The 26,778-nt window shown below is 37.3% G+C and overlaps 1 protein-coding gene across 1 annotated transcript; it reads left to right on the forward strand.

The window, feature by feature from the left end:
• On the forward strand, positions 1-26,512 carry tubgcp3 (tubulin gamma complex component 3). The gene is made up of 22 exons (XM_081362099.1): positions 1-272; positions 895-1,002; positions 2,578-2,645; positions 2,756-2,839; positions 2,935-3,146; positions 6,288-6,460; positions 6,926-7,038; positions 9,910-10,035; positions 10,219-10,287; positions 12,570-12,702; positions 12,836-13,002; positions 14,512-14,622; positions 15,057-15,165; positions 17,786-17,975; positions 18,107-18,242; positions 18,346-18,414; positions 20,800-20,935; positions 21,043-21,131; positions 21,209-21,340; positions 21,458-21,598; positions 23,178-23,294; positions 25,258-26,512. The coding sequence occupies exons 1-22, from the start codon at positions 197-199 to the stop codon at positions 25,417-25,419; spliced, it is 2,721 nt and encodes a 906-aa protein (XP_081218225.1). The 5' UTR covers positions 1-196; the 3' UTR covers positions 25,420-26,512.
• The last annotated feature ends 266 nt before the right edge of the window (positions 26,513-26,778 follow it).

Below are 26,778 nucleotides of genomic sequence, written 5' to 3' on the forward strand. Positions count from 1 at the left end.
ACAGCCGGATGTTTTTCCGCTGCGCACCGTTGCCGTGTTTTCCGTTTACTGTCCGATGTGGGCGCTTTTCGGCGGGTTCCGTTAAAATGGCGCTGCTGTTGCTCCCAGCTGAAACCCACCGTATTAAAAGCGACAGCGGTTAAAAGCACGCCGCGGATCGCTTCTGCTCGCACGGGAGGGGATATATAAGTGCACAATGGCGGCTCTTGATCAGAAATCACCCAACGTGCTTCTGCAGAGTCTGTGCTGTAAGATCACGGGCAAGAGTGAAGGTAAAGAAACAGATCTCAACCGTTTACATCTCTGTCACACAGCTGCTTAGTCACATGATCAGTATGTGTAGCGATGAGTTTATGGGGTGTTTCGTTGAAAACAGACAATTTGATGGAGGGTCTCCTCCACCGATGAGATGCTGTAAGCGGACAGGTTGGCAAAACATCAGGGAGATGCTGGTTAATACAGGGCCCCTGTTTCAAATGGCCCTTTAGATCAATAAATACCCTGATGATTCAAACCTGTTCACACCCAACGCCATTGTTTATTTAATATGTTATCAGCTCACTGATGCTGTCATATTACAGTAGTATGTGTGAATCAAACCCTGATCTGCAGTAACACATCTCACAACAGACACAAACAGGACATGAGCAGCTCATCAGTGGATCTAGTAGAAGTAGAGACAGCAGACCTACAGGAATATGATCCCTGCTATCAGCTAATGCCTTTCTGTATACCAGACACCCATTTCATGCTTGATATGCGGTAGATTTTGACATAGATCCTCATTTAGATCCTGTTCTTAAACATAAATGTGTCTTGTGAATATGTATGAAAACCTTTTTTTAAAAGTCTTCTTAAGTTATGAATGCACCTGTTGTTTGTGTATCTTCTCAGCTGACGTAGCTCATCAGTTCCAGTACGCCGTGAGGGTCATCGGAAGTAATTATGCACCCACAATTGAACGGGATGAGTTTCTGGTGTCTGAGAAAATTAAAAAAGAATGTGAGTAATCCGAAACCCTGTTTTTACTTATTCAAGAGCAATTATTATCATTTCAGGTGGCGTTCATAGATCATTCTGTGCAGGGCTTAACAATAAAGATAAAAAAAAAATGTTTATCATTAAACATTATTGTTTCTGTACAAAAATGAACAGCTATACATTCATACGCACTTTTTGACAGGAAAATTATGTTATATGGTGATTTGTTTATAATTTTCAACCCATTGTAATTGATGTTTCCAAACCAAACAATTCTTAAAATTTATAAAAAATAATTCTACAGAATTTTCAGTACATCATAGAAAGCAAGAGGTTTGCATGGCATAAAATGATGCAATCATCAAGCAATAAACATGTTTAAAAATGTGTTTAAAATGTTTAAAAAGCATGTCATATTGACCACAGATGCGCTACTCACGGTAAAACCCTAAAAATAGTGCTGTCGGCAGTTATTTCATAATCTAGAGACTGATAAAAACATTAATAATTATGATGATAACACCAATTAAAGTGGACTCTGATGTAATGACAGTTTTGTTTGTTTCTTTCCTAACACTGTTAACCCTCAGACGGTCCTCTGTCATTTCTAACCGAAGAATTTTCTGTTTTGAATTTCTAAAAATCACAGCTTTGTCGGAATGTTATGAAACTTGGTGACTTTTATGGCATTAGGTATGTGAACACATAAAAAAAATTGAGGTCATGATCCGAGCATGCTAAGTGGTCGTTAAAAAATAGTAACGATTTTGGTCTTTGGTCAAAAATGTCCGACCCATAGGAAATGAATGGGAAATTGACAAAAAAAAATATATATATTTAATATTATTTTACATAAAGTGTTATAATTGAATGAATTGCATTTTTTGTTACAAATTCTGTAAAAAAAAAAAAAAAGTAAATGTGTCCATAAACAGCTGGGGAATTCACATGCATCTCCGTAGATAGAGAACTGTATATGCCATCTAGTGGTTACACCATGGTTCTACGCTTTCTCTCCATACTCTCACCAGATGGTGCTAATCTGCTTCAAACATTTTTTTTTGAAGGCCTAGACTCTATTTTAAACTAAAATACTGCATTAAAAAAATATATATTTAAATATTTTTTTTTTTATTAATTTCAATGGCAAAAATAGACCATAAATATTGCATAAATATTAATAAATTCAATCAAAATACAAAATTAAAAAGAATAAATATTATAGAACAAAAATAAATTGCATTGGTTTTACTGGGATGGAGGAAGTTTCATTTTTAGGTCTCAGGTCACTTCTGACCGGGAAGGCCCAGGATGTGACTCCGAAACGAAGACCGTCTGAGGGTTAAATGATTCCAGTGAACTTGTTGTCTTTACTCCTTAGCCATTCATTTTTTTTTAAGCTGTAGTTTAAACCAATGATTATATTTATGCAAAGATGATAGACTTCTTTGTCATTTATTTATGTTCCCTATTGGAAAACATTAGACTATGTCAGTTTAGTTTGCCTGTTATTTAATTTAATTTATTACGGTATTTAATATATTGTGCTGCTGTTGTTATATGAAGATGAAATAATTTTTTGCCTATTTATTGTAGTGTTGAAACAAAGACGGGAAGCAGATGCTGCCCTGTTCTCTGAGTTGCACAGAAAGCTTCAGACCCAGGTCAGTATCCACAATGTATTGAGAATATTTCCATACATGATGCATAGATTAGATATACATGGACTGCGTATTGTTTTGTGCACATGTTGATTTTGTTGTCTGGTGAACAGGGCATATTGAAACATAGATGGTCCATCTTATACCTCCTGCTCAGCCTCTGTGAAGACCCAAGGAAGCCGTCCAACCGGGTTCCTGTATGAAATCTTTCTCCAGTTATTCTGCAGATACTGCACAATAACATAATGAAAATCATTTGACATTTATGTATAATGTTCTTTCCTGTCCACAGGTGTGTAGTTATGGAGCTCTGCTGGCCCAGGCTTTGCCCCGTGACGTCCACTCCACCCCGTTCTACTACGCCCGTCCCCAGAGCCTCCCGCTCAGCTACCCAGAGCGCTCTGCCACCGCCCATAACTCCAGCATGGCCACCAGTGGCATCAGCAGTATGGGAGTGTTCTCCATCAACGGGCCTGGACCGACCCCTCCGTCTCTGCTTACCGGGTGAGTGGCAGCGATGGACTTGCAATTTAAGAGTTAAATGCAGAAATACAGTGACAATGAGCTGTCAAGCTCCAAAAAGGACAAAAATCAGCATATAATTTGCTCATGCCACATGTTGCATCTGCTTTGAAGCCAGTTATTCCACATGGGAAATGACAAAATGAATGCAGAATGGCTGCAACACCCATTGTGAATTAAATACACCAATGCACACGCTACTGTCTCACCTCAGCAGAATCGACAAGTCGTATGTGACGACACATTGATGTATCGAACACAGCCCTATAAAGTATTATTACAATTTAAAATTAAAACTCTTTCAATTTGAATATATTTTAAAGGGGTATCTATTATGCTTTTCTAACTTATTTTCAACTTTCTTTGGTGTGTAATGTTGCTGTTTGAGCATGAAAAAGCTCTGCAAAGTCATATTTCAAATGGAGTTATTCTCTATATAAGTAAACACTGTTTCTGAATCCCTCAAACTCCTTGATTGTAGTCTTGATTTCTCTTTCTGGAACATGCACATCACAATATCCCTCATAATTCCAATCCAAGACATATGGGAAAAAAGGTTGTGTTGTCGCCATGTCGAAGAGAGGCTGTTTTTTTTTTTCACTCCTTTCACTTGACTGTCATTATTGAACTCTGGCTCGAACTGATATGGCAAAACATATGCCATATAGTGTTTACAGTGCCTCATGAAGCCTCCGGAGCTGATACTCACGGGTTATGGTTAGGGTTAGCGTTACATTTCCGACACATGCGCTAAGCACAAAGACTGGGGCCGACTGACCAATCAGAGCAGATTGTGCTTTTCGTAAAGCGGGTTTTAAAGTCAAGTTCAAGCGGGTTTTATTTTATATAAATAAAATAAAAATAGCTGCGAGAGGCAATTATCAGGGTTCAAGCGCTTTAAGGCCTTAAAGCCAGCGCTTAAAAAGGTATTATGTTTTATTTAGCGAGCATGTAACCACTTAGATTATTGATAGAAAAGGAAATATACAGCCAATTCAGGTAATTTACCATATTATTACTTTATCAAGCCGGTAAACGCATACATCAGAGAGGGAAAAGACCACATTTTGCACTCTCAGGCCATTTATCACTGAAATATAATGTTTTTTATGTTTTTTTTTACTTTGTAAACGCTCTACTTATGGTCCAACAGGATGGCGATCAAATCCGAGGCATGCATTTGTCCGTCTTGAGCCAAGGATCACAACCATCTAAGACAATTGAATTGAGCCTATGCCTAACTGTTTAGGAGTTATGAGCGATTTCGCGCTTGAACACCTAATAAACATTGCAACATTCTGTAAAAAAAAGGAATTGTCCATTTTTGATTTCATGGTGACTTTAAAGAAACCGAAAGTAAAACAGAGTATTCAGGCAGAGGATGAAAACAGGTGCTGCAACAATGTAAATTATAAGAAAAATTTAACATTAAATGATGTAAATGTATTCTAGTAGACTCCATAAGCAAAATGATGAACCTGTAAATGACCCATTTAAAATGTAATTAATTCCTGTGATGTACTGGATCATTACTCCAGTATTCAGTGTCACATGATCATTCAGAAATCATTCTAATATGCTGAATTGCAGCTCAATAAATATTTATTTTTATTATCAACGATGAAAACACTTGTGGAAACCCTGATTTTTTTTTCAGGGCTTATATGATGTGAAGTATCAAGTCGGATATCTTTTGCAAATGCATTTAGAGATCATTGTCTGTTTATGGGTAGAATTTTATTACAATCCATTAAGAAATGTTTCATTTCTTTGTTTTTGTTTTTTCAACACCCATATTTATTCTTTTTTTCAGTAATTGCCTTTGTCTACAGGGGAAATTATCGTGCTCATGTAAAGTGGTTTTCACTTCATGCTTCATACTATTCTATACATTTGCAAAAAGGTTTCTAAAAAGTGAAGCTATTTCTAAGAAAAGATCTAGCAAAATTTGTTTGCAGCCACTACTTGGTTTGATATTTTGTTTAAGCTCAGTGTCTGTATACACACTAGTCATAAGCAAATAATATTGCTCCCATTATATTCACTGAAACTATTTTTTTACATTAAGTGGCTGTTGTGTCATGTAGCAATGGACCTTCGGTTGATGCATGCTATGTTTCATAAAATTGAATTTGAAGTGCTTTATTTTGCTTCATGTTGTCCTTTAGCCGAGTGACAGTCAAATGGGTTTTTTCTCTCTCTCCTTTTAATAGTATATATTTTTTTTTTTCAGTAATACAGCTATTGTATTTGTAGCATGTTTAATTGAATTGCCACACGCTCATCTATTATTAACACCGCTGTCTAGCGCCTGCAGCACTTAAGATATTTTAAAGATGACCATGTACTCCAAGCCCTGAATTAATTGACTGCTGGATCCATTTGACAGTAAAGCTGTCGAACCCACATCATCATTAAAGTGTCTGTACTTCAGTGTCATTATTTGTTAAAGCTGACCATTACGAGGTAATTAGTGAATTCCCTCAGATATTGCTAATGGGCAGCAAGGATGCGTCTCAAGACAATGACGTTTGGGATAAATTTATGTAGAGGTAAAATTACATACATTTTGAGGTTACATTTATGTAGCGAAAAAGGCACAAAAAATACCGACCACTTTCCTAGAGTTTGACCTTCTAGTTTAGCCGTTAAAGGTGCAGTCTGTAAGAATGGCAACTAGTGGTGGAAATAGGTACTGCAGTCCAAATTCAAGATATCGGAGATCATGGTTTCTCCCGCCTCCTGCTCCTCAGACTCCACGCTCACACGGGTTGCCAGTTTGAGCACACGCAACAGGAACGAGCGCAATGGACAATGAAAATCGTAAATTGGCAACTTACAGTATCACAGACCAAAACAATAACAAACATTCCAGCCTGGAAACGCACATTTCAAAGTGGAAACGCACATTTCAAAGTAAAATAACTGGCTGTAGAAGTGTTTTTCAGAGAAACGTGTATGTGAACTTAGCATGTTTCCTCAATATTTGCAAATATATTATGTTTTTTTTATGCTTTAGTATAGTAAAAAAGTTACGTATAGCACCTTTAAATGAAGTGCAGAGGTTTTCAGGTAAACATGAGTGTATTTTGCCACGCATGTCATTTTCTGCTTGTTTTTCAGACCTGGACCCCAGCCCGTCGGTGAGTCTATGAGAGGGTCTCGTCTAGCCTGGACTCTCCCAGTGTCCAGTTCACCCTCTGGGGCAGGTGCCGCCCCTCGTCCCACCAGCGGACCCTCTTCCAGTCCGGCACCCAGACCCCTACAAAGACAGAGACGGGATGGAGACGGCAGCGGTGAGTGTCTGCAGCAACACTGTTTTGTTAAAGGAAATGAACAGTCCTGGAAACAATTGAATGAGTAATACTATATAATAAGGTAATATGGTATTTATTAATAATAAATCATTAATAGAAGTGGTTGTTTAAAAATGTGCTAAACACCAGTTACAGGTGCCTGTGAGTTTTATGCAATAGATGGCATAAATGTTTCTCTTTGTGAACAAGCCCTTTACAGTTTTTCTTTTTTGTTTTAGAATGCTTAAGACTAGTTAGAATAGCTAATTGCCTTTTGTAATAAATTTTTCTCCGTTCTTGTAGAGAGAAAAAAATCTCTCCACTATTTCAGAGGTGTTTAAGATGCAGTCGGCCACATAGCACCTTTTTCTGTGACAGATTTATGAGTGTGACCTTTACAGCTCTTTCATTTAAATTCTCTTTTTTTTTGCCCCACAATTCTTTCTATCTCTTCTTCTGGCCCAGCTGAGATCGGGGAGGCTGCTCTCGTCCGAGACATTCTTTATGTTTTCCAGGGAATAGATGGAAAGTTCATCAAGATGTGCAGCCCAGAAAACTGCTACAAAATTGATTCAAAGGTGATGCTTTATTAGCTGTGTCTTTCTTTTATTATGGTTCTGTCTTTATTTTTCTTTCTCTCTCTTTGATTTTTGTTGCTCACTCGCTCACATGCAGGCAGTGAACTACAGTAACTACATAGCAACCTTAAACAATCAAAGGACAATTTGTGAACGGTACTTGGCACATTGAGAGCTCCTGGCAATTTTACAGCTTCAAGTCGTGCTAGTTTAATGTTACAAATTATCAAATATTTCTATTACACATAATGTTGCTCTTTTGGAATTTCTCTTCGTCAAAGAATCCTGAAAAAGAATGTGTAATGATTTTCACAAAATAACATAAGAAATGTTTCTTGAGCAGCAAATTATCATATTAGAATGATTTCTGAAGGGACATGTGACACTGAAGACTGGAGTAATGATGCTGAAAATTCAGCTTTACCATCAGGAATACATTAGTTTAAAATATATTCAAATAGAAAACAGTTATTATGAATTGCAATAATATTTCACAATATTACTGTTTTTATGGTATTTTTTGGTCAAATCAATGCAGCCTTGGTGAAAAATTTTACCGACCCCAAACTTTTGAATGGTAGCATATATTAGCAAAAAATGATAAATGAAGAAATACTGTAGCAAGGTCATTGTCATTGTAAAATTGTTATGAACATTCTCATAATATTCGCTTGCTGTGTTCTTATTAAGCAATTGTTTTAATTACCACTCATTTAAATGCCACTACAAATAAAAAGCTTTTTTTTAATCACAATAAACAGCTAATCAAATCACTCAGTCATTCATAACGACTGTGTATTTTTAACAAAGCAAGTGTAAGTTTCAGATTTTATTGGCTAGTACTTTTTTTTCTTGCTTTTTAAGTTCTTCATTTCTTTATTTCCCCACTTAGAAACACTTTACATGTCAGACTGAGATGCTGGAAAGTCATTATGAGCAGAATGTTCTAGCATAGCGCTTCTTATAAAAGTACTTGTGATGTGTATGTGAGTTCTTATTAAACAAACTTAAGTAGGGTCACCTGTTATCACTTTTGTAAGTGCATAATGGGAAATGTAGACGCATTGATCCCATCATCAGCCGTCTGGCTATAACTAACGTGGCCCGTCCATTTGAGCCAAGAGGCTCACCAGGCTTTTTTTTTTTACATTCCTGGCAGACGTTGACCAGGAATCATCGATCAGGTGTCCTTTTTAAGTGACACTTTTAAAATGGTGCATCAATTTGTTTGGAGAAGAACAATGTGCTTTTTATATCCAGTGAGGTATGCTGGATAAATAAGCACTCTAATGGGCCAGACCTGTTCGTTTTTGTTTTGGATGTGACATGTTCAAAACGTTAGACCTCAGATGGAGATAAATGCCTTTATTTCATAGAATAATATGAAATATCCATGTCAATGTTTATGTATTACATGATTATATGAAGCATAGAATCAATCTTAATATGAGGACATTTACCCAGATAGCACGAGTTTAGCAAATCTATGGATTAGGGCTGCACGATATTGGAAAAACTGGTTGCAACATTTTGTTTTTCTGTGATATACATTGCAATATGAAAACAGTTTCACCGGATGACTGAATAGCTCTATTTGGGAAGAATTAATCATTCTAGAATGATTGAGATGATTTTGTTGGGGAGTGAATCTGCGTAGATAATATACAAATTACAAGAATTAGATGAACACAATAGAACAAAGATACAAATAAAATAAACAGTGATTTGTTTTTCAGGTAAGTCTAATAGTAATATAAACACTTCAATAGTAAATAACACCGCATAGTCTTCACTGTATAAATTAAATATAATTAATCTTTGTTAATACTACAAAAGTGATTTTCTCTTTGTATTTTGTTGTTTGATTAACATTAATGACTGACAGCAGAAGGTATATTAGGCTGCTGTCACTTTAAGAACTAATGCACTGATCCAATATAATGATATGCATCATTTTCTTTCGTTCACGTAAGCCATATGTGACTGTGTTTACGAGGATACTCACCGAGACGGGTGTTTTAACATTATTTTGCGTCCATTCAAGCACGAAAACAGCGCGCAAGTTCCGTAATGAGCTCTCTTTCGTGAATAAACTTGAATGTTTAAACTGACAGGACCTTAAACGTGTGCAAATGATAACTTTTACTCTATGATGGTTCAACTTCGCAATTAATCTGATAATCACGTACATTTCAAACCGCGGTGCCTGGTCCGTACGAATCACAAATCAACTACGAGTAGTAGTATTCTGCGGTGTGACTGCGATGTCCTGTGAAATCTATGCTAAAACTATTTATCTTGCAGCCCGACTGAATCATTGTTTGTGGGACTCATATTTTACATTTCCCTTGGAATATAGAATTAAAGGAATCATTTCTTCCTAATTGTATTCAGTCTGAGGTTTGTTGCAGCTTCTTTGTCTTCATCTGTCTTTGATGAAGAAATATAAAAGAACTGGTTGTCTGTTTAGTAAGCGTTTGCTTTGAAGGAGTCTTGGTCACCTTTCCAATTGAACATTTGATCAAAGGCTTAAATGGGCCTTTTATTAAACACTATTAAAGAGTTTTTGTGTTGAATGGAACAGATGTAGCCCACAAAGGACCAAAATAAGTAACAGTCGAGATTAGCTAAAGCCATTTCTTCAAACTGATAGAAATGTCTTTGCCACGGTGTCACATGGGCAGATTACAGTCTGGCCGGTTCACAGGCAGAATACATTAAAACAGACTTCGATTTCACACACATTCCTACAGCAGATATTTAACTTACGTTTAAAAGACAAATACAATCAGTTGTTTTTCTTGTAGTCCATTATTATGTGATCTTGGTCCAACATGGTTCTGCATGTTGACTGTATTTTTTGCTTTGTAGGTGCCGCTGTGTAAGTCTCTGAGAGACACTAGCAGCAGGCTGGCAGAGCTCGGCTGGCTCCACAATAAAATAAGAAAATACACAGATTCCCACAGCTTGGATCGAGCCTTTGGCCTTGTCGGACAGGTAGGAAATGTGACGTGACTGACAGTGAACACATCCTTAACTGCTACACAGATCTTATAATGCTAGATTATATTCTTTATTTGAAAGAAGTTAATACTTTTGTTTAGCAAGTATGCATTAAAATGATCAAAAGTAAAGACTATTGCATTTATTTAGTTCTCTCCTCTCACCCTTTGTTCTCAGAGTTTTTGTGCTGCGCTGCATCAAGAGCTGAAGGAGTACTACAGATTGCTGTCTGTACTTCATGCACAGGTGAGTCCGGGATAAATGCGCAGAGGAGAATGTGTGTGTTTGACCATGGAACATTTATTTGATTAAGCCTCTTTTCTGCTGCTGCTTCTTTGTTGGAGAAATCTGCTGGATAATATAGTTGGCATGAAACGGAAGTTGCGATAGTCTTTTCTTCCCTGTTGTAACGTATATCAGAGTGAAACTGCAAGAAAAATGTAATTTTGTCCATCGTGAATTGATTGGATGGTTGTGGTTTGCTATTGCTGTGATGTCATGTGAGTGACAGGTCGTCCCGCCCTCACACCAGTAAACGTCATCAGAGAAGAGATGAAATGTCACAGCAAGAGGCAGGGGAAGTTATTTTGCTGAAAGATTATGAGGGCACATGAATTAAAAAAAATAATGATTTAAATTAGTGCTGGGCGGTTTACCGGTTCAAACCGAATACCGGTGTTTATTTTTGTTACGATATGAATTTTTAATATACCGCAATACCGGTGTATGTCGCTTTAATCGGAACGCGGCGCTGCGCGCAGCGCGACACAGTCTCTCCCCTCATTTTACAACACACGTCTGCGGCGCATTACAGCTGCGACAAGGTTTTATTCCGTCCTCCACGCGGTGCGTCAAAATAGACTAGGCGCCTATATTTAGCGAAGCGGCGCGGATCTGAAACACAAGCATTGACTAGAATGGGCACGAGACGTGTGGGGGTGAGAGTCTTTTTTTCTTGCGGCGCGCGTGTTTTTATACTGTATTAACGTATCTGAAGTGAACTGACGGTCTTTAGAAAAGTTTCTTTAGTATTACGATTGAATCTTTCTTTATCTTTCCTGATAAAGCAGTGTTTATGAGCGTTGCTGCTTTATGTACAGCCGTTACCGGGGAAACCACTGTTTCTGCCGCTCTTAAAGCGCGTCCTGCTGGCACCTCTTTGTAAACAGCCTTGCAAACCTGTATTATTAATATTAGTGTGGATTTTTTCTATAATATTCACTCATCACAATAAAATAGGGCATTATAAGTAAATCTACTCCAGTATTTCCTCTCTCACTCAGTAGAAAATGTGGTTAACACCCATCATGCTTAAAAAAAAAAAAAAAACCGGTAAAGACCGTGAAACCGGTATAATTTAGAAAAAAACCGTGATGTTGATTTTTGGTCAAACCGCCCAGCACTAATTTAAATAATGATAAATCGTTTAAAATAAATACTGCAATATTCCGTTAAAAAATAAGTATTGTCAGTTTTGATTCATGGTGAGCTCCAGCCAATATATACATACCCAATTTGAAATAAAAATTAATTGTGCTTAAAGCTGCAGTCCGTAGTTTTTCCTCTTTGTCGCCATCTCTGTTCGAATTCTGCAATTGCAGTTATTCACGGAATTATCCACTTTACGTGGGTTGTGCCTCGGCACGGCACAGCACGGATGAATCCAATGTTTTGAGGAGAATGTGCGGCTGTCAGTCACTGCGTCAGTGAGGATATTGTCATTCGCAAACACAGATTCTACTTTTTGGAAGTATGAACAAAAGAATTTTCCGCGAAAAATGTCATCCGAACAAGTAAAATTCACTTTTGTTCTGACCAACTAAGGGGAAAAAAGCATTGCAGTAAATTGCGCTGATTAAATCTAACGATCACGTCAAACCGTGCAAATTATACTTTGTTCTCAAATTGTTAATGTTAACAACAGTAGCATTGCGTGACTACATTTAATGCCCTTCCGATATTATCCTTGTTTTCGCATGGGCCCTGTTGCGCGCCCTCTTTATCTGTAGCCACTCCGAAATCCAAAGTCTTTCGCATTTTACAACGAGTGAATCTCCAGTTGTCACTGATTGTCGTTTGAACCTTTCTGGATTCGCCATCAAATTGATATGTTTAATTATATCAAGTGCTGTGAGAAAAGGATATAAATCTCCACCTCCAACATCCTCACACACAACATAGCCTACTAGCCGAGACTCTTCTTTATGTTGACAGATGTGACGTAATGGTGCAAAGACATGCTCGAATTTCCTGTGGAAATCCACCAGTACCACTGGAATTAAAAACAATATTATAAGCTGTTATATCGTTTTGAATCGAGCTAAGGCAAGCAGATAGTTTTGAACACTGGCTGGTTATGTACTTGCTAAATTATTTAGGATAATTTTAACCCAAAAAAGTTACGGACTGCAGCTTTAATACGCTTTCTGACTTGCATTAAAAGCAGCTTAATATATATGTCAGTAATAAGTATGAGAACCAGCACTATTTCATTGAAAAAGAGGTAACGGTAAAGTGTGTGTGTTTAGCTCCAGGTGGAAGATGATCAGGGTGTAAACGTGAGCGTGGACAGCACTCTGACTCTGAGGAGACTGCTGGTGTGGACCTACGACCCCAAGGTTCGGCTGAAAACACTGGCCGCCCTGGTGGATTACTGCCAAGGTTAGTGATGATGATAGAGCTCATTCAAAAGTTACACAATACACTTAAAATATATTCAGCATTAACATCATATTTCATTGTAAAAGATCCATTTAGCACAAAGATATCAGCCTCAGCCTGGTTTCTCTCACAGGGCGTAAAGGAGGAGAGCTGGCCTCAGCTGTACATGCGTATGGAAAGACGGGTGACCCCCACATGAGAGCGTTGATCCAGCACATCCTTGGTCTGGTGTCACACCCTATTCTCAACTTCCTGTATCGCTGGATCTATGACGGGGAGCTGGAGGATACGTACCATGAGGTCAGGACACTGCTTTTCTTTGCAGAGTCACTCCCAGATACCCTTGCTAGAACTTTCTGTCTGTGTTCAGACTGCAATTAAATACTTGAGTAGTTACTTCAACACTGCAAACCTATGTACTCTAGTCTTTACTCTGTGCCTTTCACCTAAATATACACAATATATGCTCTATGATTTTGCTAGCAGAATAGAATTAAATGATGCAATGATCGCAACGATTTTAATTAACTTTTAATTTAGTCATTGAGTGTCCTGAAGAGTGTATCATTAGCTTATCATCATTAGCCTCGTGTCTCAAGTAGGAGAGTGTTAAAACAGATTTTAAATAACTTCATTAGCGATGTAAGAGTTTGCCTCTCTTTTTCAGCTTTATTTCAATTACTAAAAATACAGAGGGTCTGATTTAACGAATTGATTTAAAAGTGGTTGAACGATTCGTTACACAAAAATGTTTATAGAATTCTCTTTATGGCATATCTAAATAGGCTAATTACATTTTTTTATAATCATATATTGTTCTTTGAGTTCATTTAGTGAAGAACATTGTTGAAAACATGCCTTAATTATTTTCAGCTAGATAGTTTTTGTTCTTACTTAAGGGACTTTGTGTCTGCTTGGTGGGGGTGTGAAAAATACCACTTAATTGATACAAAGTTAATAATTAAATACAATTTTCCACCACATAATGGAAGCTGATCTCAGGCCAGTGTCTGAGAAAACCGCTTCACTTGAGTGTGATTTAAGTTTTGCAGACACAATGAACCACAGTCTCCTACACCCAGACACCCAGATGAGGACAGATGAGGCTGCGCTAATGGGCCCTTCTCCTTCCTTCCACTTCCTCTGCGGCCTTCTGTCTCTCTCTTTCTCCCACTATCACTCTCACATCTACTTCTCCTTGTCCTCCGCCATTACCAAATAGTGTCAATGAATCTTTCTTTACTTAGCCTATGCCCACTTGACTAAGTCTGAAGTCGCCGGGCATAGAAGAGTTATCGCCCAATCAACTCCCAGCTTCCCCTCCGCATGGGCACCAATCAGACGCTCTTGCCTGTAATCACAGGATTTAATCTCGCCCTTGCTGAAGTGTAACAGGCTTTTTCACAGTGTAAGCAGTGTTGATGGTGGAGGTGACAGAGAGGGTTATATCACTAATGTACCCATCGAAAACACTCTCTTCCTGGTCCAAGGGTTTACGAGCTCCTCGTTTCGCTCGGCATCGTTATTCTCTGCAATAGTCGTTTTAATAGTTGCCGTGTTGAAAGCACTGATGTACTCTTCTACTTTTATTCCCTCCGTCTGTGTAATTATTACCACAGAAAGGTCATTGCATTACAGCGACCAGTTGAACAGTCGATGGAGGTCATTTATTTGTCTTGGAGCTGATGTTTCATCAGTGTAAACATTATGAGACTGTATGCGTGGGACAGGCCGTAGCTAAAGAACTTTCTTAAATCAAACAAAATAAAAGTTAAAAAAATCCTTCTGACAATCAAAATGTGTGTTCAGTTCTTTGTAGCCTCTGACCCAACAGTGAAGACGGACAGACTGTGGCATGACAAGTACTCTCTGAGGAAGAGTATGATCCCGTCCTTCATCACAATGGACCAAGCCAGGAAGGTACAGCACTTATATCATGGTAGTACATCATGTACTTTACACATGATGGCATAGCATCAGTGTTATTGATCGAGGAATGAGACATGCACGAACAAGGTGTTTATGTTTTCTAAAGAAAATGTGAGTGGCGTTTACCCGTGCAGAACTGCAGAACCGCAGTGCTAGGGGGGTTTGAAAATATTACAGATAATTTTACACTTGTGAAAAATATGATGTACAATATTTTGTATTTTATTTATATAAAATATACAATATGTATTTTACATGTATTATATACATATATACATATGTATATATATATTTGTTATAACATTAGCTCAACAAATAATTCATTTGTAGAACTTGTCTAGTTTTGTTAGTGATTCATCTTAAGATTGAAATGAGCATATAATGATGCCATCTGATGTGTTTTCTTCCTTTCTGCCCTTCTCCAGGTGCTACTCATTGGCAAATCCATCAACTTCCTGCATCAGGTTTGCCACGACAGGACGCCGCCGGGAAAGATCATGCCCGCCTCCAAATCCACCGACTCTCCCAAAGATGGTGAGCTAGCGCTAATGTAGTTGCTTAAAATAGCTGCGTTTATGCTTGCTAATGCGATTATTTGTGGCCATAATGGCAGCTAACAGTTAAATAACCTACTGAAAGTGAGGGATGGAGAAAGAGGAGGGAGAAGGATTGATTTGTTGTGGAGGAAAGTGCAGTTTTTGACCGCCTGTCTGTGGTGTATTTGTCCATATCGACGCTGGCTGTTTTTAACGTCTTTGCTAGCATGGCTAATCAATGCTCTTAGCCTCCAATGTACTCTGTCCTTCAGTGTGATTCTAGAAGGTTCTTTGTTTTCTGGTGTTCTGTCCTTCTCTTTCTTACTCCGCATTGACTTTGTCTGGTTTATTTGTTTCTTTCATCAAAAGTGGTTTGCTCTTTACATGTATAACCTTGCAAAGGTTATTTTTTTGTATTATTTATTGGCACAAATCTGGCAAACAATGCAGTCACGTTCACCATTATTTTGTAAACCTTTTATAAACAGTTAGTCACAACCAAGGTTTTATAGTTTCTATTTTCCAGGTATAAAAACATATTTATTGTAATACCATTATGAAATTTGATTTTAATCAAGACTCAAAACTTGCATTTTAGTCTGGGACTACACTTAAGCCTTGTCTGTGAAATCAGGGGATAAAATTCTGTCAAAATGTCCATTATGTCTTAAGTGAATGTAAACGGTTGAGAAATAAAACGCGTGTGTATTAGGGGTTTAACGGTTCTCGGTAAAAAAAACAACTGTACCGTTCTCCACCCACGGTTAGGCACACACTTGCACTGCGGTTGATCTCAAATCTGATGACGTTTCTGTAATATGGTTTGTGTGTGACTGTGTGTGTGTTCTCATCCGAAGCGCGCACACTCTCAGACAGCGCTCAGATATTGAGTTCTCTTTCAAGTCTTGCGCTTGAATGGACAAATTTACACAAAAATTGTCAACATGCCCGTCTTGCGTATCCTAGTTATGCCTAAGGTGAACTTATACAGTCGAGAAAGACAATGCGTGTGTGACTGACAACAGTATCAGTATTTTGGATCTGGGCATTGTCTTAAAAGCGACAGCAGCCCGAATATTCCTCCTGTCTGTGTTTTTAATGTTAATCGAACAACAAAAGACAAGGAAAACACTCACTGCTCTAGATTGAAGTGTTGTTGTTATTTTACATTGATTACATTATTCTAAGTCTGTACCTGAAAACTAATGTTAGACCTACCTGAAAATCTTTGCTATATTGGATTTATTTGTGCTGTTGCTTGTAGTTAGTACTTATTTTCTTTATTTTTATTTGACAGTAGTCCTTTTTTCCCTGAACATAACACAAGCCGTATCAAAACCGTTACACCCCTAGTGTGTAACAGTATTTTGGAATCTGTCCATTCACTCATTCAAAGTGACAGCTCATGAACATTAATGACACAGACAACAGCAGGTTTATTAATGTTCATCAGACAACAAAAGATGAAGAGAAAATCACCCACTGTTCTGGACTGAATAACTTTGATAACTTTATTTGCAAGGATTAACCTGTATTTAATTTTTACAATGAAGACCAGAATGCTACTGTTAGACCTACCTGAAAAACTTAAAGCACTGTTTTTATTTGTGCTATCATTTGTAATTTATTTTATTACTGACTGTTTACTTTTTTTGTAATTTTTTTTTTGTAAAAATCCTTGTGTTGTGTGTAACGGTATTGCAACAAAATTACCCCATTGTAAAAACACTAATACATAGAGTGAGCAAACATTTAGGGGTGAGATTATTGTAATGCTAATTGATCAATGTTTATATGTGAATAAAAGCCTAAATTAAAATCTGTTCATCGTATAAAGCAAAAAGTACTTTTTGAAGCTTGAAAATATTGATTACTTGGAAAAATATTGAAAAAATCTTTATAATATTGAACATGTATATTGGTGCGTTCAAGTCCTCCTGGGAAGTTCGTACGTACGAGGTGGAAAGTCGTGTTTACGACGGTACTAAGGTGGCGGACTGCTTTCTCTTAATTAATTACACAAAAATACAGTAAGGTTCTTAAGTTCTTCGTTCTAGAAAATGAAGAACAAAGAAATGTGCGTTAGGTGTACTTTGTTTTTTAACGTTTTTAATTAATTTATGAAGCCACTGCCAACTTTATCGTTACATGTTGCATTGTTATGTAATAATGCCATCATATTCTGTGCAGGCAATTAGCTTACTGCGCTGTAAATAGAAAAGCCTGACAATATCACTGCTAAATACCTTTAAGTGTTGTGGTATTCCGCCATGTTTCTCAGTGACACGCCCACAACTTGTAAAGATCGGGGGTTAGAGAAAATCCCGAGCTCCCCACTGGTATTTATGGCATTGTGGTGGCGTTCAACTCGTAAATACGATCTATACGAGATGACTTGAACACACCATATGACCGTTTTTCCCTGTGGTATCGAATATTTTGCATGGGAAATATAAGCTTGTAATAAATATCTGGCAATGTTTGCCGCAAGGATTTGCCAGAATACTATATTTTCATAAGGATCTTTCTTTCTTGTTCTGCCTCATTTTTCCTCCTTCTTCTTTTTTTCTCTCTCTCATGCTCTTGCTTTCATTTAAAACCCTGTATATCTTTCTCAGCGACAGAATTGTTCACTGATCTGGAAGGGGCCTTTCAGAGTAAGATTGATGCTGCATATTTTGAGACCAGTAAGTATCTTTTGGATGTGCTGAATAAGAACTACCAACTGCTGGAACATCTTCAGGCCATGAGGAGATACCTTCTGCTGGGCCAGGGAGACTTCATCCGACACCTCATGGACCTTCTCAAGTAAGTTTGTTTGTGTAGCTTGACATGAATGTGCTTGATTTCATCGTTGATTTATAACCGTTCTTTCTCCTCTAGTAAGGACATTTATTCTTGGAGTCATCCATCTCTCTTTATCTCTCGCTTTCTCTCAGGCCAGAGTTGGTGAGGGCTGCCACCACTCTTTACCAACACAATCTAACCGGTATCCTGGAGACCGCTGTCAGGGCAACCAATGCCCAGTTTGACAGTCCTGAGATACTAAAGAGGCTTGATGTCCGGCTACTGGAGGTACTTATATAAATAAACAGCCAAATAAACAAATATCTGATGGCAAATATCACTACATAATCGTGTATCACTGAATGTGGGTCTGGTGTCCTGTTTTGTCTAGGTTTCTCCTGGGGACACTGGTTGGGACGTCTTCAGTTTGGATTATCATGTAGAGGGGCCCATTGCCACGGTAAGTTTGTGGCTTAATTTTCATCATCAACACCGGCAGCTGAAGTCCGCGCACACCGTATGCACCCAGCAAGATTGTTCTAGCCCATTGAGATGCATTTTGACATAATCTACTGCTCACATAATATAACACTAATATTTTAATTACTGTTACCCTATAACTAATTCGAATCATTTTTGTTCTGGAAGAGATATTGCTTAGTTTTTAGCAGAGGTGAAGTCATGACTCATGACCCTGACCAAGGCCAATTCAAGAATCGGGCAATCAATTTCAGTGAGCCAAGATGATAATTTTATTGCAGCATTGATTTATTAGATTCAGCATCCATTAAGTAAGGGAAAATCCACGGCTAGCTGTGCATTAAATGATTTTAATGCACGGTGTGGAGGCAAAGAACCGCTTGTGCGAAGCGGAGTGCATTAAAATCGTTTAATTATTAATCGCTTAATAATTTCAGCTAGCTGTGGATTATCCTGCTTATACCATGGTCATTTGCCAAATGGGTTAAATTTACGGTTATTTTCTTCAGAGACTGATAAAGTAGTACGGTAAGATTATGAATGAATGAATTATAGCATTTATTTGAATTAATTATTGAGAGAGATGAGAGATGCTTACCTGCTTCTGTTCAGTGTCTCTCTCTCTCTCTCTCTCTCTCTCTCTCTCTCTCTCTCTCTCTCTCTCTCCATTAACAATGAAGCTGAGAGTTTACTTGCTTAAAAGTAGCGATGTAACCCCCTAGTTGCTGTGAAATTTAATACAGTGATTCAGTAGCGAAGCTATTTTATTACTAAAAGTCACAGGGCAGCATTGATAAGTTTCTGTGCTCCTGAATATATGTGCGTGTGCAGCACGATTTCAGTGTGTACCAGTGATGTGTGTGTGATTCAATGAAAACAGCGCTTTAATATAGAATGTTGATTAAACTGACTTGGAACTACCTGTGCATTAAACAGTTTTATTACATGGCTTGGTTGAATTCTAATGTAGAATGCGGTCTGTTATTTCTTTCTATGGACGCAGGATTCTAACCGTAGAGAAGGAACGGACTATTTTCTAGTTTTTAAATCAATAAACTCCTTTTTAAATCATTATTTTGTCAAATTATTGATTTATTTGGTAGGTAGCCATGTAATAAGCGGGATAATGTATAGCGAGGCGGTTGTTATAGCGAATACAACCCCTTCAGGCTGATCAGGACTTGTCTGGGTTGTATTCGCTATAACAACTGCCTCGCTCTACATTATCCCTTACTTATTGCACACCTTCCAGCCAATCAGAATCAAGTATTTAGACAGACCATAGTATAAGAAGTTATAAATATCAAGGAGTAAATCAATGAAAATTTCTTTATTGGTAAAAAAAAAAAAAAAAATGCAACTGGTCGACCAATGAGAATGTCAGTCGACCAAGATGGCATCGACCGATTAACGACTAAAGTTGACAGCCCTAATGTATTTGCAGCTGTTTCTATAGAAAAATGCTGTGTCACTCGGACGCCAAAATATTTACTCGCATGTGCGAGTGAAATGGGCGCACTGTAGAGCCCTGCCTAAAATGCTTCAAAGTTTTCATAAAATAAATCCATAGTGGTTTGAGTGGTTTAATCAAAGTCTTCTGAAGAGACACGATCCACTTTATATGATGAACAGATTTAATATAGGCTTTTATTCAAATATAAACATTGATCAGCAAACATCCATAGAGCACTCAAATATGTTAAACGGAAGCTTGACCGTTCATACTTGACGCGTGAGAACAAACATCATTCGTTTTTGCGGAAGCTCAAACACGCTGGTGTGACACAATAATGAATTTCAGTGGTTCTTACGGGTCAAGCAATCGTGCTTGAGCTCCCGATTACCGTATTTGAGTGCTCCATGTATGTTTGCTGAGCAATTATTTATATGTGAATAAAAGCCTAAATTAAAATCTGTTCTATTAAGTGATCATGTCTTTTCACAAATGTGAATTTAATCGCTCTATTTATATGTATTTATTTTACGATGGAACATTTTGAAGCATTAGAATTTTGGGTGAGACTTTAAATGGAGGAACAGAAATCTGATATTTCATTAAAAATATCTTCATTTGTGTTCCAAATATGATCAAAAGTCTTATGAGTTTGGAATGACATGAGGGCTTAGGGCTATGTTCATTTTTGGGTGAACTAACCCTTTAAATGTAAATTATACATTTCTCATACCGTCCATTATGTTTTGATGCCTAAATTCACTTGTAGCATTTAAAATGCGTTTTTATTTATTTAGACAAAATGGTACAGAATTTTAATATCAGACTTAGTTTAATTGGTTAAATCGTTATGGGCAAGATTTGTTTATAACAGTGCATCCCTAACCACAATGTGTGTCATACCTGCGTCAGGTGTTCACCCGTGAGTGTATGAGCCACTACCTGCGTGTGTTCAACTTCCTGTGGAGGGCTAAAAGAATGGAGTACATCCTCACCGACATCTGGAAGGGGCAAATGTGTAACGCCAAACTGCTGAAGAGCATGCCGGGTGAGTGCGGTTTTCATTCTGTTAGATGTTTTTGAACCAACCTACATTTTTTGTGAGATCTACCTTTCTCAGCAGACAGTTGAGATGTCCGTTGTGTATTTGCACAGAGCTCTCTGGCGTACTGCACCAATGTCATGTTCTCGCTTCCGAGATGGTTCACTTCATCCATCAGATGCAGTATTATATCACATTTGAGGTACGTCCCTCTGTATGTTTGTCTTTTTCAAACAGTGGAGCTGTATTATTAATTGTATTGTGCATGGGTCACTGTAGGTGTTGGAATGCTCTTGGGATGAGTTGTGGAATAAGGTCCAGCAGGCTCAGGATCTGGATCACATTATAGCGGCTCATGATGTTTTTCTGGACACCATCATTTCTCGCTGCCTACTGGATGTGAACAACAGGGTACGATGCACTTACACAGGGTGATTGCGTACCAATGATGATCCCTCGTACTTGTGCTCGTTTCCGTAACTCTGTTGTCCTTTGTGTGTGTGTGTGTGTGTGTGTGTGTGCGCGCAGTCTCTGTTGAATCAGTTGCGCGCGGTGTTTGATCAGATCATTGAGTTCCAGAACGCTCAGGACACACTGTACCGCTCCGCTCTTGAAGAGCTGCAGCTGCGCGTCCAGTTTGAGGACAAGAAGAGACAGAGAGTAGAGATGGTATGTACAGAGAGAAAGAAAAAACACTTTTTTACACATTAAATGCAAGTTAAAATGATGATGATATTGCTATCATTGCTTTTCGCTGTATGCAGAATTCGAAATTCATGGTCAAGGTGAAATGAGTACATTATCAGCCAGAAATATTTCTTATTAGCTATGAAACTGGCCTCACAGCTCAAATAATGCACATTTTTGTGCATTATTTGTCTATGATCTATTATCATTAGCTCTTTCATAGATAAAGTACAAAAATATGAACTTCCCATTACTATTTTTAAACCTTTAGAAGGCCTTGCACCAAAGATTTCTATTGGAAGTGCAATACTGTAAACAAACATACACTGTATAGAGAATTATACAAAAAAGTAAGAAATTGCAGGCAATTTTTTAATTTGTGCTTTTAAGAAACTAATACTTTTTCCCCAGCAAGGACACATTAAAGTGACCAAAGGTGCCTAATTTCAAATGAACACTTTTCTCCTGAACTTTCTATTCATCAAAGAATCTGGAATAAATGTATCAGTTTCCACAATTTCTTTTTCAACATTTATAATAATAAGAAATGTCTTTTGAGCAGCAAATCATCATATTAGAATGATTTCTGAAGGATCATGTGACACTGATGACTGGAGTAATAATGATGCTGAAAATTGAGCTTTGATATCACAGGAAAAAATTGCATTTTACAATACATTACAATCAGGGTTTGAATTTAACTTTTTCACCCACCGGCCAATTTGCCTGCAAAATTTTTAAGCTACCGGCCATTCAGGACTTCTACTAGCCAACAAAAAAGAACAACAAATTAACTAGAGTTACTACGTCACAGCTTATATATATGTATGTATGTATGAATGAATGAACCAAACGCTTTTTAATCTTTGCATTGTTATATATATATATATATATATATATATATATATATATATATATATATATATATATATATATAATTTATTTATTTATATTTAATAGATCACAATGACTGACGAGTTGAGTATTTGCGCTAAATTTGTGCAGATTTGGCTTACACGAACTTCCCCAGCAAAGTGAATAAACATAGTAACACGCCAAATTGGCTAGTGATTTGACAGTGTTACCCGCCACAGTTGATTTTTACCCGCATTTGCCGTTAATTTCAAACCCTGATTACAATAGAAAACAGTTATTTTTAGTTCTAATAAAATTGTCTCAAAATTACTTTATTTTTGGTCAAATAAATGATGTTAAACATTATACAGATCCCAAATGCTCAAAAACAGGTGACCATTGCTAAAAAAAAAAAAAAAGCAAGGCTTCTTATAGGCCAGAGCATTCCTAATGGTTAAGTCACATGTTCAGAGTGTCCAGCACTCAAAATAAGAATTATAATCCACTCTTTTAATTGACTCTGGAAAGTGGCCATTAGCAAATGTGTAGGTCAACAGCAGAGTGGAGTGGACGGTGTTTATTTTTTATTGCCATTGATTTTTTATTTTTTTTTTTCTTCTGGTGTCAGCTAAATTACTGTGAAAGTAAACAAAGGTGAAAAGAGTGCCAGAGTGTTTGTTTCTAGCTCTGTTTCTGTGTGTTTCAGGGCGAGTGGGGTGTAACAGCTGAGCAGGAGGCAGAGGAGAACAGACGTGTGCAGGAGTTTAAAGACACCATACCAAAAATGTGCTCTCAGCTCAGATTACTCACACACTTCTATCAGGTACTCCACACAGCCTTTCATACACTTTAATGTGCTCGCCCAATAAACCCATAGCATCTCATGCATGCGTGGAAAAAGTGCTGAACCTGCAGGTATGAGCGAGCGAACATTCTTAATGGTGTTTAGTAGAGCATTTTATGCTGATCCACACTACATATGCAATGCTCAAACACTAAATGGTCTGTACTCGCCACATTTCATGCTAGATATTAATGTAATGTGGACATTGATCACATGATTTTCTTATTAAAGCCCATATTCTGGTTGAGTCTTGATTTTCGAAAATATATTTGCTTTAGGGCTATTGGAATATTCTTGTAATGTAAATGTCATCAGAATACATTAATTATTTTTCTCATTGTAATCTTGTTGAAATATTAGACATATGAAACGGACATCTTTGGAATATGCCCAGATTTCATTATTAATCAGAGTTTTCATGTAAATGTGTGGATGTAACATCTCTTTGCACAGTACACCATTATGTTTTTATAATTACTGATTTTTTTTTATTATTTTGTAGTATTATAAAAATATATATATTTAAAAATATGCCTTTTTTAAAAAAAAAAAAATTGATATTAAAAAAGATAAATATTTTTGAAAACCTTTTGAAACCTGACATAAAAAATGGTTTATTATTTGAAATGGAGGCAGATTAGTCCTGAAAGGTTTACTTTAATGAAAAGTTTGTGATTGTAAATTGATCCCTGATGTAAATTCTATTATATAGTAATTTGCATATATTACAGTGGAGTCCATATGAGTTTAAAAATGTTAATGAATATTAAAATAGAAGAATGTGTAAAACCTGACAAAAATAAGCTGTGATATTATCTGTTTTCAATGCAAACCAATACCGATAATTTCAAAACTGCTAATGTTGATTAATAACGATCATATCATACACTGCTGAATTAATTACAATTATTTATTCGTTCAGGGACAATTCACAGTATATTTAGTGTAACATTATTAGCTTACAGATACATTTCATCCGTTGTCCTTGGGTGGCTGGTAAGATACCAAGAGATGGAAATGATCACTTTATCAAGTCACATGAGTTTTTATACTTAAAGGGATAGTTCACTTTGAAATAAAATTTTGGTATGTTTTAGCTTACCTCAAGGGCATCCACGATGTAGGTGTCTTTTTTTCCGCAGTAGTTTCAATTTTGATATTTTTAGGTCAAACCGTTCTTGTCTGACAGTCATATAATGCAGGTCTATGGTTACTGTCTCGAAGAGCATGCACAGAGTCCAAATTAAAACAATTCCCCATCGTCCAAATTAAACAATTCCCCATCGTAAGTACACATTGATGGCCTAAGACACGAAACGAGTGGTTTGTGTGAGAAAACTAACAGTATTTATATTGTTTTTAGCTCTTATACACAGCACACGTCCAAGTGATCTGAGGGCGCGCGCGCATCCTGTTGTGTGATGTGTACGCAGACTAGTGCATAGATATATACACTAGATGTCGCCTTGTCTACGGCAGTTCATTGGAACGAATGTCTTTAGGGCGACATCTAGTGTATATATATCTATACTGCGCCCTCAGATCAGATCACTTGGACGTGGCTGTGTATAAAAGGTCAAAATGATATAAATACTGTTCGTTTTCTCACACAAACCGCTCGGTTCGTGTCTTAGGCCATCAATGTGTCCTTACGATGGGGAATTGTTTAATTTGGACGATGGGGAATTGTTTTAATTTGGACTCTGTGCATGCTCTTTGAGACAGTGACCATAGACCTGCATTATATGACTGACAGACAAGAACGGTTTGACCTAAAAATATCAAAATTGAAACTACTGCGGAAAAAAAGACACCTACATCTTGGATGCCCTTGAGGTAAGCTAAAACATACCAAAATTTTATTTCAAAGTGAACTATCCCTTTAAGTGTCTGAAGCTCCAGCCCTGGATGTAACGCCTTATTTCTTCCTGTTGTCCTTTAGGGCATAGTACAGGAGTTCCTGCGGCTGCTAATGACCTGCTCTGATGAGAGTCTTCAGTTCCTCAGTTTCCGCCTGGACTTCAACGAGCATTATAAGGCCCGTGACCCACGCCTGAGGCCTTCGCTAGGGGCCACAAGAGGGAGACGAAGCTCCAACATCTGACCTTGCAGACTTTGGGAAAGTTCATGTTATTTGGTTGCTGCGTCAAGAGACAGTTTATTAATAGGGCTACTCAGAACTCTTCTGGCGCTCTGTAAGAAACTCATTTAACAGGGAAATTGTTTATAGAATAACCTATTTCAGTGTCATGGCCAAATGATTTCAGTCACACGCAATCGACTGTCTAGTGGTTTTACAGTGTAACTGTCAGTAGCACAAGGTCGCAGGTCTGTTGTGCTTCCTTTTCAGTTGTTAATGTGTGAATACTAGTTTGTTTTTTGTAAAGATTTGTTTGTGTTTACGTTTTTGGTAATATTTAAGTCCATTGAGATTTTTTTTTTTCCTTCTAGTGCCCTTTCTTTTTCACTTCAAAGTCTCCAGATTTCAAGAAAATAGACACATTTGGTTCATTTTTCATTATTATATATATTTTTGTTGTTGTTAAGTTTGTAATTATACAGGCTGTGACCTTTGTACTGGATGTAAAAAAAAAAATAGAGGAACCTTAAATGTCGACCAGTTCTTTAATTTATGAATGGACCTGTTAAATTACATGCACTTAAATGAACTACATGACCTCTGTAAGATCCTGTAAACTCGCCTCATTTCGTACATGTAAAATCAATTACCCACAATGCTGTGTGATCTTAAGCCTCAGGTTGATACTGTGAGGATAAAAAGTTACTATTCTGAAGTTTCAGATCATTATGGGCAAGATTATAGATTACTGTTGTAGTGTTTTTCCTTGTCTTTCCCATGTTCATGAAATGTTTTGATGGAAGTGGCTTGGTAAAGCTGGGGAAAATCGCTCTCGCCCTCCTCCCCTGTAGCGCGCTTATACACGGTGAAGATGAAAATGGACTGAATTCATTTTGTCTGTGGATTCAGTGGAAAAGATAGGTGTCACTGGAACTGTTTTATTTGTATTTTAATGCGTCACTGGGAATCGAGGGTGAATGAGTCAAATGATTGTCCGTTAAAGGGTTTCAAACTCTTTCTGCATTGTATAGCACATGTGTACAAAGCAGAACTCAAACTGAACAAACATCCTGTCATTCTTTTCTTGAACTAATAAACCTTTTTTATAATAAAAAAATCTTGTTGCTTTCCATTTCCTGTCCAATTCAAAGTGCCGAAAAAGTTGTTTCATTATGAAACCATGTAAGCAAGATATTTTTAAAACTTAAATGTCATATTGAAGATATCCTAGTATCAACAAAACACCACTTTGTATGTCTTTGTGACAACATCTGCAAAGTTACAATGCTCAAAGCAAAAGGAGATATTTAATTTTACAGAAATCACTTTTTAAGGACTACAACAAACGGCTGGTATGGACTACAATGAGGAAGGGTGACCGCT

Source organism: Scardinius erythrophthalmus, assembly GCF_964197995.2.
Source record: "Scardinius erythrophthalmus genome assembly, chromosome: 3".
Classification (NCBI taxonomy): domain Eukaryota; kingdom Metazoa; phylum Chordata; class Actinopteri; order Cypriniformes; family Leuciscidae; genus Scardinius; species Scardinius erythrophthalmus.

Excerpts from the sequence above, each read along its gene's own strand:
- tubgcp3 (XM_081362099.1), top strand. The coding sequence starts at position 197 with ATGGCGGCTCTTGATCAGAAATCACCCAACGTGCTTCTGCAGAGTCTG. Across the intron at positions 14,623-15,056 it reads CAATGGACCAAGCCAGGAAG|GTGCTACTCATTGGCAAATC; the intron begins GTACAGCACTTA and ends GCCCTTCTCCAG. Across the intron at positions 18,243-18,345 it reads TTGATGTCCGGCTACTGGAG|GTTTCTCCTGGGGACACTGG; the intron begins GTACTTATATAA and ends TGTTTTGTCTAG.